We start from the raw sequence: 17597 nt of genomic DNA on the forward strand, positions 1-17597 counted from the left end.
CTGCATGAGCGGGTGTCTGAGGGAGAGGCACACTCCGGGCGGTTACAGCAGGCAATTTATCTCCTAGCCTGCAAGTCCCTCCCCTGGTTCCTCATTGGCTGGGCACTACAGCCTTACCGGAAGTGGCTTATGCCCATGTAAGGCAACAAGTAGTCTGACTGGAACAAATGTACATTCTTTGAGGTGATGAAAAGATTTCAGTTCTTCTGCACATGCTCATGCCAAAGCCTGTGAAAATAAGCCCACAAAAAAGAGAGAGGAAGAAGAACCAGGAAGTGAAGTGTCTAAGGGTTTGTTGGTTGGGGGGCGAGGTGGGGGAGGGGGGGGGTCATGCATATTTACGATAGGTTGTAAACCTATCGTTAACTAGATAGCACAGCTTTTATTTGGTATTTCTGAAAATGAATCATCTCACTTCTCACACCTATCAAAAACTACAAGAATCAGATTAAGTCAGCACATAAGAGAACTTTGTCAGAGTGATTGATGAATGCTGTTTAACAAAAAATTTAAGGGAATATCTTGAGTCACTGGGAATGAACTTAAAAAGTTTTGCATTGGGCAGGGGGGACACCTGGGGGGCTCAGTAGGTTAAGCATCCAACTTGGTTTCAGCTCAGGTCATGATCTCACCATTCCGTGAATTCAAGCACTGCATTGCTGCTTGGGATTCTGTCTCCCTCTGCATCTCCCTCGATCACGCTCGCTCTCTCTCTCAGAAATCAATAAACTTAAAAAAAAGTTTTCCTTTCTGAAATAGCATTGCCAAAAAGATTTTTTTTTTTTTTAAGATTATGAGAAACGCATGTTTGTTCATCTACCACTTGACTAGTAATCCAGTTTGGCCTTGTTGAGACTCACAAAGCCGACTTAGAATCCCAGCCATATGCTCTTTTACTATTCTCTGAATCCTTTCAGTTTCTTCTTTTAGCCATAATCTGACTGGATAAATATGGGTTTTCCTTATTTATCATGAAACTCATTCCCAACTTTATTTTCTGCTAGAGGAATCTGCCCTTCACGGTGAAAAGTACTAACCACGCTGCGCTGCTCTTGTTTTCTTAGAGGGTGAAAATGGGAGCTTATCCTTCCTTACTACCTTTCCTCCCCCTGAGAAGAGACTGGATGAAATCTTTCCCTTTTTTTTTTTTTTTTTTTAACTTTTTAAAATATTTCTTTTTTGAGAGAGAGACAGAGACAGAGCATTAACAGGGGAGGGGCGGGGGGGGGGGGGGGGCGGTCACAGATTCCAAAGCAGATTCCAGGCTCTGAGCTGTCTGCACTGGGCCCAACAGGGGTCTTAACTCAGGAGCCAGGAGATCATGACTTGAGCTGAAGTCGGTCGCTCAACAGAACGAACCACCCAGGCGCCCCCGCGCCTTTGTTTAAGTAGAAGGCAGAGATACAAACTGTATGTAGAAACTGCAAATACACGTCGGTAACAGCAGTCTCGAAAGCATCTGGCTCGTTTCCACGCATGCAGCGGGTAGCGCCTGGCCACCATGGCTGCACGCCTGGTCAGCAATTTGCTGCACTTGCAGACACTGCCGAGCGGGATCACGTCCCTTATCTCACGTGATTGTCACAACCACTTAGAAAGGCAGAACAGGGAAACCGAATGAGACACAGAGAAGGCACGTTAGAGAGCTAGTAACTCGCAGCGGCTGGGCTTGAACCGAGGCGGTCAGAGCTTCGGGTCTCCCTCCCATCAGGGTCCTCCGCAGTGGGGCCCTGGTCCTGATGCTGTATGGTCGAAGCGCGCACACCTGCGCGTGGGCAGGACGAGCCAGCCAATGAGGAAGCCGCATCGAGGAGGCGGGACGGGGAAGCTGCTAATGACAGAGCCTGCCCGAGAGGGATACAGCTAATGAGGGCCTCTTGCTGGAGAAAGACGGCCGCTCGCCCAATGAGAGGCTGTGACCGGCGGGCTGAAGGCGGAACAGCCAGTGGGGCGCCGGGGCGGGGCGGCGAGCCCAGCGCCAACCCGCGAGCGACCGAACCCCGGCGTGCAGCCCGGATCGCCGCCCGCCATGGCCCGCGCTGCCCGGCTCCTCGCCGCGCTGGCCGCGCTCCTGGCCGCCGCCGCCACAGGCGGAGATGCCCGGCCCAGCAAAATCGGTGCGGGAAGGACAGGGTGGGGGGCTGCGCGGGGGAGGGCTGCGAGGGAAAAGGGATAGCAGCGGGGAGCTGCCGGGTGGGGGAAGGGGAGGGAAACTGGGCGAGGGAGGGGTCTTCCGGAGAGGAGCTGGCTGGGGAAGAGGCGAGGGACTGAGAGTGGGCGAAGAAGGGGACCGGCGGGCAAGGTGCTGATCCCGGGTGGCGTGGGCATGTGGCGACGCCTGCCTGGGGCTGGAAAAGAGGCTCGGGGCAGGACTGGCCACAGATCTCACCAGAAGGTCCACGGACATTAAGCATCTACGGTGGACCTGGCTCTTTGCCAGGTGCCCCGATGGATGACAGAGAGGACTCGGTCTGGGTGATGTCATTCATGAATGAAGGCTTATTGAGGGCCGTCAGTGTAGCAGGCACAGTGCTCCGTAGCTCCTGTCTGGAGGAGAGACGGCGCAATACAGGGAAGTCGGTGGTAAGGCCGAGAAGGTACCCTGATAGGGAGAGCATTTCCACCCACCCCTTCAGGCCTCTGGGAGGCCTCTGGAGGCTTCCTAGGAGTAACATCTAAGCCAAAACCTCAGGGAGACTAGGAGACCGAGCCCGTGGTAGATCTAGTGGAGATAGATTTGTTGGACGACAGGGAAGAACTTTTAACAGCAGTCATCTTGGTTTTTATTACAATGTTTCATTTTGAAAAATTTCGAACACGGGCAAAGTTGAAATAACTGGATATACAGTGATCATCTCTGTGCTCGCCACCAAGATTCTGCCAGTAGCAAACTGCTACCGTACTTGCATCATTACCTAATTATCACCCACCCGTTAACGGGTCCTACATCTTGATGCATTTCAAAATAAATCGCGGACATCGGGGCACCATGCTAAATACTCCCATCGTGCATATCACTGGCTCGAGTTCCCTATTTGTTTGCAGTTTATTTCTCGTCACAGTTGTCACTTTAACTCTATATGACTCCCAAAGATGTTCAAGCTCCCTCACATATAAAATTCCCACAGGCAGAGATGCTAGGCTTCTGGGGGGGGGGGGGGGGGGGACAGAGCCCTACTCCATGAAGCTGCCCTCTCTGTACCCTTGTTGGCAGGGAAGCATGTCCCGCGGGAGCACCACAGACTTACTGGGCCAGGACAGGGCTAAGGCTCCTTTGGATTACAAAACCACGGCTCAGGCCATGAAGAGGTAAGACAGACAAGCCTGCCAGGACTGAGAGTTTAGGGCTTTCTGGGGAGAGAGAAATCCTGAGAGCTAGAGGGGAGAGAGAAATCCTGAGAGCTAGAGGTGGATTTTGAGCCAGGCTTCGAAAGATGGGGAAGTCAGGCAGGCCGTCTCTGGAGGTGCGGGGCCCTCCCCCATCTCTCAAAAGTGGGCAGCAGAGTTCGCTGAGTCTTTCCAGCTGGCCCTGCCCACCTGGCCCCAGAGGTCACCCAGGGCAGGACGCTGGGCAATGCCAAGATGCCCCATAGCTTTTTTGACTGTCCTTAGCTGTCTGACAAAAGCTTGACTTCGCCCTTGGTGATTTGGACTCTACACATGAGAATGAGGAAACTTCCTGTGAGGAGGGCTTCACCCTCGGACTGCTGGGAGGTCAAATCTGAATACCTCAGTGTGGCTTTGGACCTTTTAAACGCCTCACCCCCGACCCCCCCCCCCGCCCAGTTCCACATGCCCATGTCGCTGTGGAGAGTGTTTCTGCTGCCTGGCAAACGACTGTCCAAACGTTATTTCCCCTATGGAGCCTGGTCTCCATATCCTCAGGCAGAATTCACTGCTTCCTCTTCAGGATTCCCTGGAACCCTGTTGCTTCACTTGGTCACACGTTGTCCTAGCTCATTGTCCATGAGTCTGTCTGCCCACTCCCTGCATGAGCTCAGGAGGACAAAAGCCTTGCTTGATTCGCTTGTGCCCCAGCACATCTTATCATGGACTAGAGAGTGGGCGTCAGGTTGTGGGGGTTGGATGAGCTGGTTCTCGATGGGGTGAGCTCTTCTGCTTCCCTATAGCCCTGTGGGCAGCTTCCAGGCCTCGTGAGAGTAGTTCCTCTGAAAAATGGGTAATCTGGGACTCCGTCGCAAATGGAGGGGAAGGGAGCACACCGCTTTGTAAAGGTTAAGGGCATTCTTGAAAATGGTTTTGTCAATACTGGAAAGGAGGAAGTGGTTTGTTATTTTCAAGATGCAGCAAATCCTTAGCTTTACCGCCTGCCAGGATCTGGGGGCATAGTGAGCCGCGCCCGGTCCTTAAACGAGGAGAGTGGAGGATAATGTGCAAGGGCGAGCCCCAGGGTAGGAACGTGTGCTGCAGGGATATGTGGGAGTGACACCTGACTTGTCTGCGGTGAGCCCGGCAAGCCAAGCTACAATTACAGGCGGGGGCCACAGAAGCAGCGAGGTGAAAGGTGACAGCTTTCCTGAGCAGCGCAGGCAAAGGCACAAGTGTGAGACAGGCAAGTCAAGGCAGACAAGAAGGTGGAGTGTTGGGCGGTGGGGCGGGGAGTAAGGCCGTGGAGGCCAGATCATAAAGAACCCTGTAGTTTTGCCTTCTTGACAGGAGCTGGTGGTCCGTCATGGGTCCAACACGGGTCTAGTGAGGACAGATCACACCAGATTTGTCTCACTTTCTTTTTGGACCGAGTTCCACAACTGTCAGATGAGAGGAAACCTGTGTCTCAGATACGTGGTGGGCAAACATTGTGGGTAGTGTGGCTATCCAGTGCCATAGCCTCACAGCTGCTCTGCTGGCTTTGCACCGTGCTATTCAGTATTAGCATCGAGATTAGGATCTGCCTGGACCGTGGTTCCTAGGAGCACCTCAGAGCCCACGTTGCCAGTGAAACGTTTTTATCAGTGACTCGGATGAGAACACTCATGGCATATGAACCAAGTTTAGAAATAGCAGGAAGGCAGGAGGCATAGGAAAGACAGCACACGATAAGATCCAGAAAGACCCCAGAGCCGAAACTTTGGAGCAAGACTCCAGACCGGTATACAGTGCCCGGCATGGTAGTGAGCAACCCGTCACAGGGTGTATTCCAGTCTTGGCAAACACAGATGTAAAAGAGATTTAAGTGCCAGGTGGTAGGTTGCATTAGACCAGTCGTTGGCTGATGTCTTCAGGAAAGGGCCAGAGAATAAATAGTTTAGGCCTGCCACCATAGCATGAAAGCAGCCATAGACCCACTACAGAGAGTGTGGCTGTGTTCTGATAAAACTTTATTTGCAAAAACAGGCGTGGGCCTGGATTTGGCCCATGGGCTGTAGTTTGCCGACCCCTGGGTTGAGTTTCCAAACAGTGTTCTAACCTAACAGTACCTGTCAGTGACCAAGTTTTCACCAATTCATAGTGAAATAAAAACGGGGACAATATAACGAGTTTGTGTAAGATTAAATGTATTCTCTTTAAATGATCCTCCAGAATTTTGAGATTTCTTTCCTGCTCTTTGTGCTGCCAAGGTGTCCCTTTCATGACAAAAAGAGGGTTACTAGGTGACAGTTTTCAGGTTGTCCTTTGCTCTTTTTTGATAGCTTTACTAAACACTAGCCTGCAGATTTCCTTTTTGAGATGGCATAAGCCGATGAAACGCAAGGGCCTGGGAGCCACCACCCAGGAGGCCGCGAGGGTGGCACCTGTATCCTCACGGCCTTGCTCTCTGTCTCTCCCCTCATCTGTCTCCCGGGCCTGCTGACAGCCGTGGTGGGGGCCGGGATCGGGGGCTCTGCCGTGGCCCATTTCCTCCAGCAGCACTTCGGCCCCCGGGTGCAGATCGACGTGTTCGAGAAGGGGACCGTGGGCGGCCGCCTGGCCACCATCTCAGTCAACAAGCAGCACTATGAGAGCGGGGCCGCCTCCTTCCACTCCCTGAGCCTGCACATGCAGGACTTCGTCAAGCAGCTGGGTGAGTGCACCGTCCCGGGGCTCCAGCACACAGCGCCCGAGGCTGGCAGCAGCCTTTGGGCTCTTTCCAGATTGCCCCAAAGGTCAAGGCCGGAAGGTCACGTAGCCCAGTCTCCTCATTTTACAGATGGAGCAGCTGAGACCAGGGAGGGGAAGGCACTTGCCTGAGGTTACGCCGTGAGTTAGTTGCAGAGCCCGGATGAGAGCACAGGTTGGACTCCCAGGCCAGTTTCCTTCCCTTTCAATTTGCTGCCTCTCAATAGCCATAATGACTTATGGCTTCCACATGACATGACATAATGACATAATGGCTTCCACATGCTGTGTGCTTGCCAGGTAACCAACATCCTTCTAGGCGGTGTGTAGGCATTACCTCACCTCCAGTCCTCCCTCCTGCAAGACCGGGGTTGTATCTCCTGAGGAAACGGAGGCTCAGAGGGTGTCTACACCTTGGCTGGGGCCCCGCAGCTAATGAGTAAGAGAGCTGGATTCAACCCCAGCAGCATGTAGCAAAGCCACAAAGACATACACTGTTGGACGCACAAACTCGGCTTCCCAGAAGGGATCCTGCAGGTATACTTGAAGATGTGCTAAATGGCATGCACACAGGGTTATTCATTACAGTGTTGTTTGTAGTAGCAAAAGGTTGAAAATATCCCACGTGCCCACCCACTGGGGTCTGAGAGTAAATATTAAGTAGCCAGCAGACTGTTCAGCAGGCAGATTGAGGAAGTCCTTTATGCCCAACTATAGAACAGTCTACAAGACACAGTACGTCAGGATGGTGCAGAGCAGTGTGTGGGGGGGGGGGGGGAGGAGGAAGAACCCCCTAGATATATACACGTATGAGCGTTTGCAGAAAATATCTCTGGGAGGATGCTGAAGGAATGTTGCCCTTGGGATGGGGGAACTTAGTGGCTCGGGGACAGGAGTAGGAGGGAAATGTACAAAAACCTGTGGCTTGGGGCAGGTCTATAACCTCTAAGCCTCGGTTTCTGCGTCTTTAACTGGGATGCTGTCACCTGTTCTGCCTCTTCCCAGGCTGAGAGAGGATAAAGTGAGATGCTTAGGTCTCAGGGCTCTGTGAGCTGTAGCATGTGGAAGCTTGCAAAGAGCCGTGAGTCCTTCCGGGCGGTCTTGGTGCCCAAGGCCACCGTCCGAGAGCAAGCCCTGCAGCTGTCCAGCCCCTGGACATTCCGGGATGACATCTGAATTTCCGTCCCTCATGACTGAGTGGATCCCTGTGGGGGAAAAAAAAAAAAAACTGAACTGGCATATTATTTACATTGTCACGTCTTTATTGACTAGCCAGCCCAGTGCATTCATTTACTGTTTTATTTATTTATTTTTTAATGTTTATTTTTGAGACAGAGAGAGACAGAGCACAAACGGGGGAGGGGCAGAGAGAGAGGGAGACACAGAATCCGAAGCGGGCTCCAAGCTCTGAGCTGTCAGCACTCAGACGGGGGCTCGAACTCATGGACCGCGAGATCGTGACCTGAGCCGAAGTGGGACGCTTAACCGACTGAGCCACCCGGGCGCCCCTCGTTCACTGTTTTAAACAAGCAGCAGAGATGAACAAACTGTAGCGTTCATATTCCCTTTAATGGAGCCCGTCCGTTTGCATCCTTCAGGAGGACCCTGCGTTTTGCTTCAGGCACCGCTAGATCTCCTTGGGGGCCCCGTGAGAGGGACCTGAGGGGCTCCTCCCTGTCTCCCTCAGGGCTGAGGCACCGGCGAGAGGTGGTGGGCAGGAGCGCCATCTTCAGCGGGGAGCACTTCGTGCTGGAAGAGACGGACTGGTACCTGCTGAACCTCTTCCGCCTCTGGTGGCACTACGGCATCAGCTTCCTGAGGCTGCAGATGTGGGTGGAGGAGGTCATGGAGAAGTTCATGAGGTACGGCATGGCAGGCTGCAGGCAAGGCCTTCTGGAGGGAGGGAGGAAGAGAGACGGGGAGGGACCCAGCTGGACTGTAAATTGTCGAGAAGGAAAAGGGACTTCCTTGCACGCGTGTGAGAGCCCCGCACAGTGCAGGGATGGGTCTCTGGTGTCCCTTCTTCCCTCCGCTGAACTGATGATGAACTAAGAGCCTGGATTGCAAATACAGCCACCTGCAGGGGGCGCACCAGGGATGTGAATGAGTGCAATAGAGAGGGGGCAGAGAAGAGGAGGGAGCAGGTGCCCTGAGGAGCAAGGCCCCACCGAAGGGGGCAGCCAGGTGTGGCCGTGTGGCAATGCTGACCTCATGTGGCGAGATCTTCCAGTTTTTTGGAAGAAGCTAGAAACCCAGAGTTATGTGTGAAATCTGGTTTTTCAATACATGCAACCAATTCATCTTATAAATAAGCGAAATGAAGCATGTATAGGCCTCACGCAGCCTGTGGGCCACCCACTTACAAGCCCTGCTGTCCCCCAGTTTCCCCATCTAGAACAGCCTCCTTTTTTCACCACTTCCCTCCTCCCTGGGTCCCAGTCTCCTCCCCAGCCCCTTCAGATAATGAGGACAAGTGGTCCAGTGTCACTCTGTCCACTTCCCACAGTTCACCCACTTGGCGGTTGGCACCCCAGCTCTCCCCTGTATGTCCTCCCCGCCTCCTCGCCCAGATGTGGTCATTCAAGGTGGCCCCCTGGCCTCCTCCACTTTCCCCACCTCCTCAGCTACGCCCTTCATGGCACTTCTTATATTTTCCAGGTGTCCCCCAAAGGTTATGTCCTTACCCCTCTTATTTCTTCTGTTTCTCTCCCCCGTCAATTTTGCCCAAACTGACAACGCTGAGTTTTTTCTTTCGCGGGAGAGGAACTCTGTCTGGACGTCCCATTGACGATCAGAGTCAACACGGTTACAAAGCAGCCCAGGCAGAGGCAGCGTTTCGAGGACCAGTACCAGCAGATGAGTCCCAGCAACCACTAGTCCCTGAGACCGGGAGGGGGGGAGATGTGGAGGGACGAGACGGAAGCTCGGGGCTGCGTGAGAGCCTGTTGGATGGAGCCGGACGGGAGGCCAGTCTGGGCTAGCACAGAGCACGTTGGCGTGAGACAGGCGCCATCGGGTCCAGTGTGGCCCCAGAAGCCAGCACAGAGCCAAAGCCGCTGCAGACGGGGCAGCATCTGTGGGGGCGGGCTGTGGCCCACACTGCCCGGCAGTCGCCCCCCAAGTGAGAAGTGGGCTGTGCCCTCACAGGGGTGCCGGAGTCGTCATTTAGCAGAGCCGTGATGTGAAGCCAGGTCTAGTGGGATTCCAGGGTATCCGCCCCACCCTCTGCACTGTCGCTGTGGCTGGGAAAGGACCGTCAGAGTCAGCAAACGGGCCGAGTAATCAGCCTTCTCTCCCCCCTACACGGAGAGGAGGGGCAGGTCCCTGCTGGGGCTCTCGGGTGCAGTGAGCCAGCAGTGGGCAGTCAGCCAGAAGGCCTTTCGGCACAAGGGCTCCTCTGCGTGTCTTCCAGGATCTATAAGTACCAGGCCCATGGTTACGCCTTCTCAGGCGTGGAGGAGCTGCTCTACTCGCTGGGCGAGTCTGCCTTCGTCAACATGACCCAGCGCTCTGTGGCCGAGTCCCTGCTCCAGGTGGGCGTCACTCAGCGCTTCATCGACGACGTCGTCTCTGCAGTCCTGCGGGCCAGCTACGGCCAGTCCGCGGCGATGCCTGCCTTTGCCGGTGAGCCTCTGGCCCTCGGCCTGCCTCCTGTCCTTCCCCTGGCCCACAGCGCCCGGAAGGGGCTGGGCTCCCCGTAATAGCCTCACTTTTACCAGGCCTGGTTGCCTAAGCACCTTATTGCCTCAACCCTATTTGATTCTGGCCGTCAGTCCTCCAGGCTGGCAGGAGATAGTGTTCACCCCACTTCTCAGATGGCGAAAGGAAAGCTAAGGTCCAGTGTGTTTCGACCACTGAGTTTCAGGAACTGCCCCACTGGGGCCTCGGAGCCCCCGGGTACTCCTCCGTCAGCGTGTCTCCCCTCCCCAGCTCGTTACTGGGGCCAGGGGGCATGTGCACGACGTGCCCTGCGCAGGCTGGGTCCATCCCTCCTCCTAGGCTGCTGACATGGAAGGTTCAGGTTCATGGTCCTCTTCTCGACCACTCACGCTTCCACCCGCTGGCTCCCGAGCATGACCTCCAGCCCAGACCTCCCTCCAGGACTGCACATTCACCAGGTGCCTCCACTGGGAGGCCTGGCGGGCACTCAGCGTGGCCAGACCTGAACGCCTGACCCTTCCCCTCAAGCCCGCCTCCCCTGCGGTCTTCCCAGCTTGGTTGGTAGTAGCTCCTCTGTGTGGCTCCAGCCAAAACCTTGACTCGTTCTTTCTCTCATATCCACCACATGGTATGTCAAGAAATCTCATCTGCTTTGCCTTCCGCATATATCCAGGGTCTGGCTGCTTCCCACCGCCATTTCCTCCCTGACCTGGATTACTACAGGTCTCCCGCCAGGTCCCTCTCCCTGCCCTCCTGCCCCCTTCCCCCTGCGGGCTCTTCTCGATACATCAGCTGCAGGATCCTTTTAAAACAAAAGACACATCATGTCAGGCCTATGTGTAAAACTCTGTTAAGGGCTCCCGCTTGCCTTCAAGTAAAACCCAGAGCCCTTCCAGTGGCCTTCAAAGCACCTCCTGGCCTGGGCCCCACCACCTACCTGCTCATTCATCCCTGCTCCAACCACTCCGGCTTCCTTTTCATGCCTCCAGCGTTCCAGACACACCCCTGTCTTGGGGCTTTTGGGTGGCCCTCCCTCCACCTGGAACATTCTTCTCTGGTAAACTCTTGCTCCCCACCATGTCTTTGTGCAGACGTTCCTTTTCATGGAAGCTACCCTGCCACCCCACTCCTGCCCGCAGCAGGGCCAGTCCCCCTACCCTGTGGCCATCAGCTTCTAGCCGCCTATTTAATCTACTCCTTTCATCTCTCCCCATTAGGAGGTAGGCTTCCCAGGGGCGGGAAGCTCTGTCTCCTTTGTTTACTGGGTATCCCAAACACTTAGAAAAGGGCCTGGACCATTGGAGGCACTCAGCCCATTTTTGTTGGCTAAATGAATGAAAAGGTTTGTATTTAGCAAGTACCTCCCACGGCCCGGCTGCTGTTCCTCTGGCTGTTGGCATGGTTACCTCCCTCCCAGCCTTCAGGTCCTGCCAAGTGTCCCCTCAGCGAGGCTGTCCTGCTCCCTCTTCCAGTACTTGTGTGTATCCTTCTAGATACAATTCATATACCACACAATTCGCCCCTTTTTTTTTTTTTAAGGTTTTATTTTTAAGTAATCGCTACACCCCACGTGGGGCTCGAACTCACAACCCCGAGATCAAGAGTTCAGTCACCGACTGAACCAGCCGGGTGCCCCCAATCCACCTATTTAAAGTGAACAATTCAATGGTTTTGAGTGGTGTAGCCATCATCCCAGTCAATTTTGGAATATTCTCGTGGCCTCCAGAAAATCCCATAACCGTGGCCATCACTTCTCCAGTAACCCCCTGCCGTCTAACCCTGGGCAACCACAAATCCACTCTGCGTTTCTGTGGATTTGCCCCTTCTGGGCGATCTGTGTAAACAGAATTTTACAATCTGTGGTCTTTTATAGCTGGCTCTTGTCCTGAGCATATTTTGACTTCATAGCATTGTAAAGTTTGTTGTATTTGTGGGTGTGTGTTGCCTCTCATTGTCCGTGTTGGGGAAGTCGGGCCTGAGAGGGAGGGCTCGGCGGGCAGGATGGTGCTGGACTCTCCAGCCACACAGCCCAGTGGTTCTGAGAACCCACTGGCCGCCCTCCCCCGCTTTGCCTAGGAGCCATGTCGCTCGCTGGGGCCCAGGGCAGCCTGTGGTCTGTGGAGGGAGGCAACAAGCTGGTTTGTTCCGGTCTGCTGAAGCTCACCAAGGCCAATGTGATCCATGCCACAGTGACCACTGTGACCCTGCAACAGACAGGTGAGTGAGCAGAGCACGGGGTGTGGCCACTCCATTCCTAGACCCGTGCTCACCTCCACCACTCTGCCCCTAAGCCCTGGTCTTTGATCTGCGGGGGAGCGGTTCCAACAAACCTGTGGAAAGCCCTGGCACTGCCGAGTGACGCCAGAGGGCACTGTCGTCCTGAGTCAGATGTCAGAGCCAGAAAGCTGAGACTTGCCTTCATCTAGCCCAGTTCGTTTGACCACGGAGGACTTCGAGCCACAGCCTTGCCCAGGTTCCTCCAGCTAGTCCACAGCAGAGCTAGAGCCAAAGCTCAGGTCTCCTGACTCCCAGTCCAGTGCTCACCCTGCAGCCACACCGGCATGGAAAGCTCGGGACCCACCATCTGGACAGCCCAGGTGCACGGGAGTCTCATCCCCTCAGCACTAGGCCCCAGGGGGAGATCAGTGGGTAGAAACCGAGAAATAAATCGACTTTTGTGCTCTATTCTCTCTCCTTCCAGAAGGGAAACCCTTGTACTACGTAGAGTATGAGAACGAGGTGGGCAATGGCTCTGACTTCTATGACATAGTGGTCATCGCCACCCCCCTGCACCTGGACAACAGCAGCAGCACCATCAGCTTCGAAGGCTTCGACCCGCCCATTGATGCCGTCCAGGGCCCTTTCCAGCCCACCGTCGTCTCCTTGGTCCATGGCTACCTCAACTCTTCCTACTTTGGTTTCCCCGACCCTAAGCTTTTCCCCTTTGCCAGCATCCTCACCACGGATTTCCCCAACTTCTTCTGTGCCCTGGACAACATCTGTCCCGTCAACATCTCGGCCAACTTCCGGCGGAAGCAGCCGCAGGAGGCAGCCGTTTGGCGAGTGCAGTCCCCCAAACCCCTCCTCCGGTCCCAGCTGAAGACCCTCTTCCGCTCCTATTACTCGGTGCAGACGGCCGAGTGGCAGGCCCACCCCCTGTATGGCTCCCACACCGGCCTCCCGCGCTTCGCCCTCCACGACCAGCTCTTCCACCTCAATGCCCTGGAGTGGGCGGCCAGCTCCGTGGAGGTGATGGCCGTGGCTGCCAAGAACGTGGCCCTGCTGGCCTACAACCGCTGGTACCAGGACCTAGACAAGATTGACCAGAAGGATCTGATGCACAAGGTGAAGACTGAGCTGTGAGGGCTCTGGGGAGATCCCGGAAGGTCCATCCCCGCCGACGATAGATCACCCCCGCTAGCGGCCACGGTCGGGCAGGCTGCGCTCCCCCGCCAGGCCTCGCTCCGGCCCCTCGTGTGTCAAGCTGCTTCTCCTTCCGGCGTGGGTCCAGGTGGCCCGCTCTCTGCCTCTCTATCTTAAGGATTCTCACAGTGTTTGCTTCTTTTTAAGGGGGAGAATGAGAGAAGGGAAGGAAATTCCAGCCTGTGTATTCATTTTATTTATTTTTTTTAAGAAGAAATAAAAATCCACCCTCTCCAGCTGCTTCTGATTGGGTTTTCTAACTAGAATACGGGGATCATTGGGAGGAAATACGGGGAAAGAACTATGAACCAGATTTCTTTATTGTTTTTCATTGCCTACTCCCAAAATGTGTGTGAGGCAATACCTACAATGAAATACAGGTACCAGACGGTTACAAATAAAGTAGAAGGGAAGATCAGAAAACATCAGACATGATCAAAGCTTCCTCTGTACTGTGCGCTTGCTAGATGTGAGGTGCTTAGCTGAGAACTTACTAGACACCAGCCAAGCCTCTCAACAACACTGCATGTCGGGAGACGTGACTGTGGTAGGACCTAAGGAAGAGATGGTGACCTCAGTGGAGCTGTTGGGATAGCTGTGAGCTTCCTGACATCCAGTGGAAAAAGGGAAATCTACCAGGCCATAGGAAGAGAAAAGCTTTCCCTCGGCACCTGGAAGAGTTGACCATTGTGTCCATTATGCAAGGGTCGAAGAGTGATACAGTGGACCTTTCTTGCAAGAATACCGGTTCCTAGGTGGTGGAGGGTGGTCCAAAAATATCCTTCAAGTAGATGGAGGCCCAAATTGGCTTTGAAGTTGTTTTTGCTGTGCTGAGGTGATGGTTGTGTCAGTGAAGAAGACGGTGCCTTTAAAGTGCACGTAGCACGGACCTGTCGGTTATTATAAGAATTATGAAGCTGGCACATCGGTAAGAATGTTCTACCTCTGGTTGAAGTAGTAGAAAACCAATCTTAAAGTGGCTTCGGCAATAAAAAGAGGTTTTATTGGTTATGAGAGTCCAGGCACAGGGCACAGGGCAGGCACCAGCTCTGTGCTGTGCCAGCGCCGTTTTTTCTCTCCTGGTCAAGGATGGCTGCCAAGAGCGCCCAGGGCCAGCGGTCTCGCATGACTGTGAACACAGTCGGCTCTGGGCCAGCTGGGCAGCGGGCCCCTGCTGAACCAATTCTCTGTGACCGAGCAAATTCCGCGTGCTAATTGGTTTAAGACTCAGCTGCTAGACCAGTAATAGGGACACAGGGGATGAGACGAAGCTGATTGGCTTAGAAGAGTCAGGTCCCTCCCCTGGAGCAGCCTTATCCAGACTACAAGTTAGGAGATGCGGAAAGGGGGTTAGAGAGAGGCACTCTGTCAACCACGTGCAGCGTGGGGCTGTGCCCTCCCCCTCTTCTCAGGGCCAGTGGAATCAATATGTAATGACATCCTTTCATGGTCTGTGTTTGGAATGAAGATGTCACGGGCTGTCCTATTGTAACTGATGATCATTGGTATTGGACCAAGGCCAGTTTCAACCTTGTCCCTGGTAACCATCCCTCCCTTGCATCCCTAAGGAGGTGCGCACAGAAGAGGCAAACGAGGACAATTACATCTGATCCCCAGTCCTCAGCTGGGACTTTGGCTGGTTCTTCAGAAACTTCCTTTATCTGGGTAGACAGGCCTGAACAGCTCAGAACCAAGGCAGGCCAAAGTGCCCATGCTGACAGCTGGCCTGCTTCCCCAAGTCCAAACCTGAGAACCGGATCTCACCACCTCTCCGCCTGCAAGGAAAAGCCAGAGATTCCTGAAGATAGGAGATGGGATCATAAGTTCCAGCAGGAAGCCTTGGCCCCAGGGCCCACCCCAGCCTTCTCAGACCAGGACAGAAGCCCCCAAGGGCCCACAGCCCTCTGGGAGAAGAGAGAGCATTTGCAGAGACAGCCCTATAATTTGCCAAACAGAGCAGGAAGGAGGCCACACTCATACTCAGTAGTCCTGGGGCAGTGTGGTGGACATTTAAAACTCTTTGCAGGGTCTCCATCCCTACAGCAGGTGACCTAAGCAAAACTTGAACACTTGAGGGTATGGGAGATGGTGGAGGATAGAGCTGGGGGTGGCTAAAGAATGGGAGGGGCGAGAGGAATGCCTTGCTCCCGATGCACCATTTTTAAAAAAAATTTTTTTAACGTTTATTTATTTTTGAGACAGACACAGCATGAACGGGGGAGGGTCAGAGAGAGAGGGGGACACAAAATCCAAAACAGGCTCCAGGCTCTCTGAGTGGTGGGCACACAGCCCGATGCAGGGCTTGAACTCAGGGACCGCGAGATCATGACCCAAGCGAAGGTGGGAGGTTTAACCGACTGAGCCACCCAGGCACCCCACTACCCCACTTGACACACCTTTGAAGGAGCAACCGGAGCTGGGGCAAACCTTGGGCTCCCCCTAGAGGCCTCTGTGCATGCGTGCATGCATGCATTCAGCATGCATTCATGCATCCAGCCCTGCACTCTTTTGCACTGGACACCGTGCTGAGTGCTGGATATGCAGATAAGGCCCCTATGCTCATGGAGTGGGGGGTTCTTACCAGACAGTGTAAAATATGAGTCACACATAGACTCAAACCAAAGGAGGTTCCTGGGCACAGTGTAGACCCAGCTCTCTCCTGGGACCTCCAAAGGTCCTGAGCTCCCTGCTGCTGCCTTTAAACCAGGGGACTAAAAAGGGCCAGCTGCCAGCCCAGGCTCCCAAGGCCAAGTTCCTAAGCTGCAGAATGGTAACACTGGGAAAGACCCTGAAGATCCAAAATCCCATCTGCTTGTTTCACAGACGAGAATACTGAAGCCCAGAAAGTTAGGAAAAAGCAACATCCGTATAAAACTAACCGGCACTTACTGAGGATCTCTGTGTGTCTGATGCTCCAGTAGGAGAACAGCCTGTCCCACCCGGATGAGGAGTCTCCCCGCCCAATCCCTATGCCCCAGGGAACCCGAATCTCCCACTAGAGCAACCATCCTGCAGCTCAGTTCTTCCCACGCCTGCACCCCACCACAAGGCCTTGACGCCGTGGGTCCCTCGTGTGCTGCTGAAGTCTTACTAAGGCCTGGAGAGCGGGCTGTGGGGCCTCACAGGCGAACAACCCCTGGGGAGGAGGGCCGGCTGCTGGAGGCATCAGCTTGGGCTGGCACATGAAGTCTATTTTCCATGTGTCTGGAACCAGGCCAAAGCTTCCTGGGGTAATTTTAACCAGTATCCGCTCTAGAACAATACCAAAAAAGGTAAGTTGCTTACCACCCCAGACAGGCTCATACCTAATCATTGCCCTTTCATGAATTGGACTCTTAAAACCTTCAGAGCTAAAACTGCTTTAGGCACTGAAGGAAGAGTCGCCAAGCAAAGTGGCCCTCTATTGGCTGTTGGCCCTCCTATTGACATTAACCCTGAAGTGCCAGCTGTTCTTAACCTCACAAAATAGCCTGAGCCCCTCAGCTGTCTTGGGGGAGGGAAGGTATTTTTAGACCCTGGAACAACTGGTTTAGGACTAGCTGGGGGGGGAGGGGGGGGGCTAGGAGGTCAGGGGGAGGATTGAATTGCAAGGAGGTAATGGGGGGAGCGGGGACTTATCCAAAGGGCAGGAACCAGCAGGGGGTTAACGACAAGGCAGTCCACACTGCCTTTCTGATCAGCAAAGTATCTTGATACAAGCCAGCGGTTCTCCAAGTTCTCCAAGTGTGGCCCCCGGACAAGCAGTTATCACCCGGGAACCACTGCATTGGAAATGCGAAGTCTCGGCTCCCACCTGGAACCCCTGCACGTGGGGCCCCCGCGATCTGTGTTTTAACGAGTACTCTAGGTGATTCCGGCGCTAGCTAAAGTTTGGGAACCGCCGATATCATGAAACCATCTATCCAGATCCCCTTACAGATAAGGCTGGAGGAAAGAATGATCGACACTGGTGCTTCCCAACTCTTGAGTGTTTGTTCAAAGCAAGGGATCCCAGCCTGGAAAAATCCATACCCGTGTGAAAGTTTCAGGGGCTGGCCCAGATTAAAAACCCCCCACTCTCTGGCAACCTGGAGGCTCTTCTGTGGGTCTAGGGCTGACCTGCAGAGAATCTCAGAGCTGAAAGAGCCCTTCTAGGTCACTTATCTAACCAAAGCAGGATCTGCTCCACAGTATCCATAGAGCTTCAGCATTAGCCGGGCTTTTCCAGAAACCGGAAGCTCCCCGCTTCCCTAAGAGCTTGCTCGCAACCGTCCTTGACTTATCTGGGGGAGAGATGGTGCTTGTTCACTCCTATATAGGTTTATATCAACGAAGCTCCAATAACATGGTTGAAGTAGGCTTACAAACCCAAATTAAAGGAAGTATGTGACTGCCCTAAATGGTAGAGTGAATGCAGTATTTTTAAAATAACCTATGTCAGTGTTGGAGACCGCTGAGCGATGGAATATCCCTTTTTA

At 54.1% G+C, this 17597-nt stretch overlaps 1 protein-coding gene across 2 annotated transcripts; it reads left to right on the forward strand.

The window, feature by feature from the left end:
• Positions 1 to 1803: 1803 nt before the first annotated feature.
• PCYOX1L (prenylcysteine oxidase 1 like) lies at positions 1804 to 13376 on the forward strand. Of its 2 annotated transcripts, XM_060634655.3 has the most exons (6): positions 1812 to 2117; positions 5816 to 6022; positions 7745 to 7919; positions 9470 to 9681; positions 11794 to 11934; positions 12419 to 13376. In XM_060634655.3, the coding sequence occupies exons 1-6, from the start codon at positions 2030 to 2032 to the stop codon at positions 13078 to 13080; spliced, it is 1485 nt and encodes a 494-aa protein (XP_060490638.1). In that variant the 5' UTR covers positions 1812 to 2029; the 3' UTR covers positions 13081 to 13376. The 2 variants fall into 2 exon arrangements, with proteins under 2 accessions (XP_060490640.1, XP_060490638.1); XM_060634657.3 differs by lacking the exon at positions 5816 to 6022 and having other exon boundaries at positions 1804 to 2117.
• The last annotated feature ends 4221 nt before the right edge of the window (positions 13377 to 17597 follow it).

This window comes from Panthera onca, chromosome A1, assembly GCF_046562875.1.
Source record: "Panthera onca isolate mPanOnc1 chromosome A1, mPanOnc1 haplotype 2, whole genome shotgun sequence".
Classification (NCBI taxonomy): Eukaryota; Metazoa; Chordata; class Mammalia; order Carnivora; family Felidae; genus Panthera; species Panthera onca.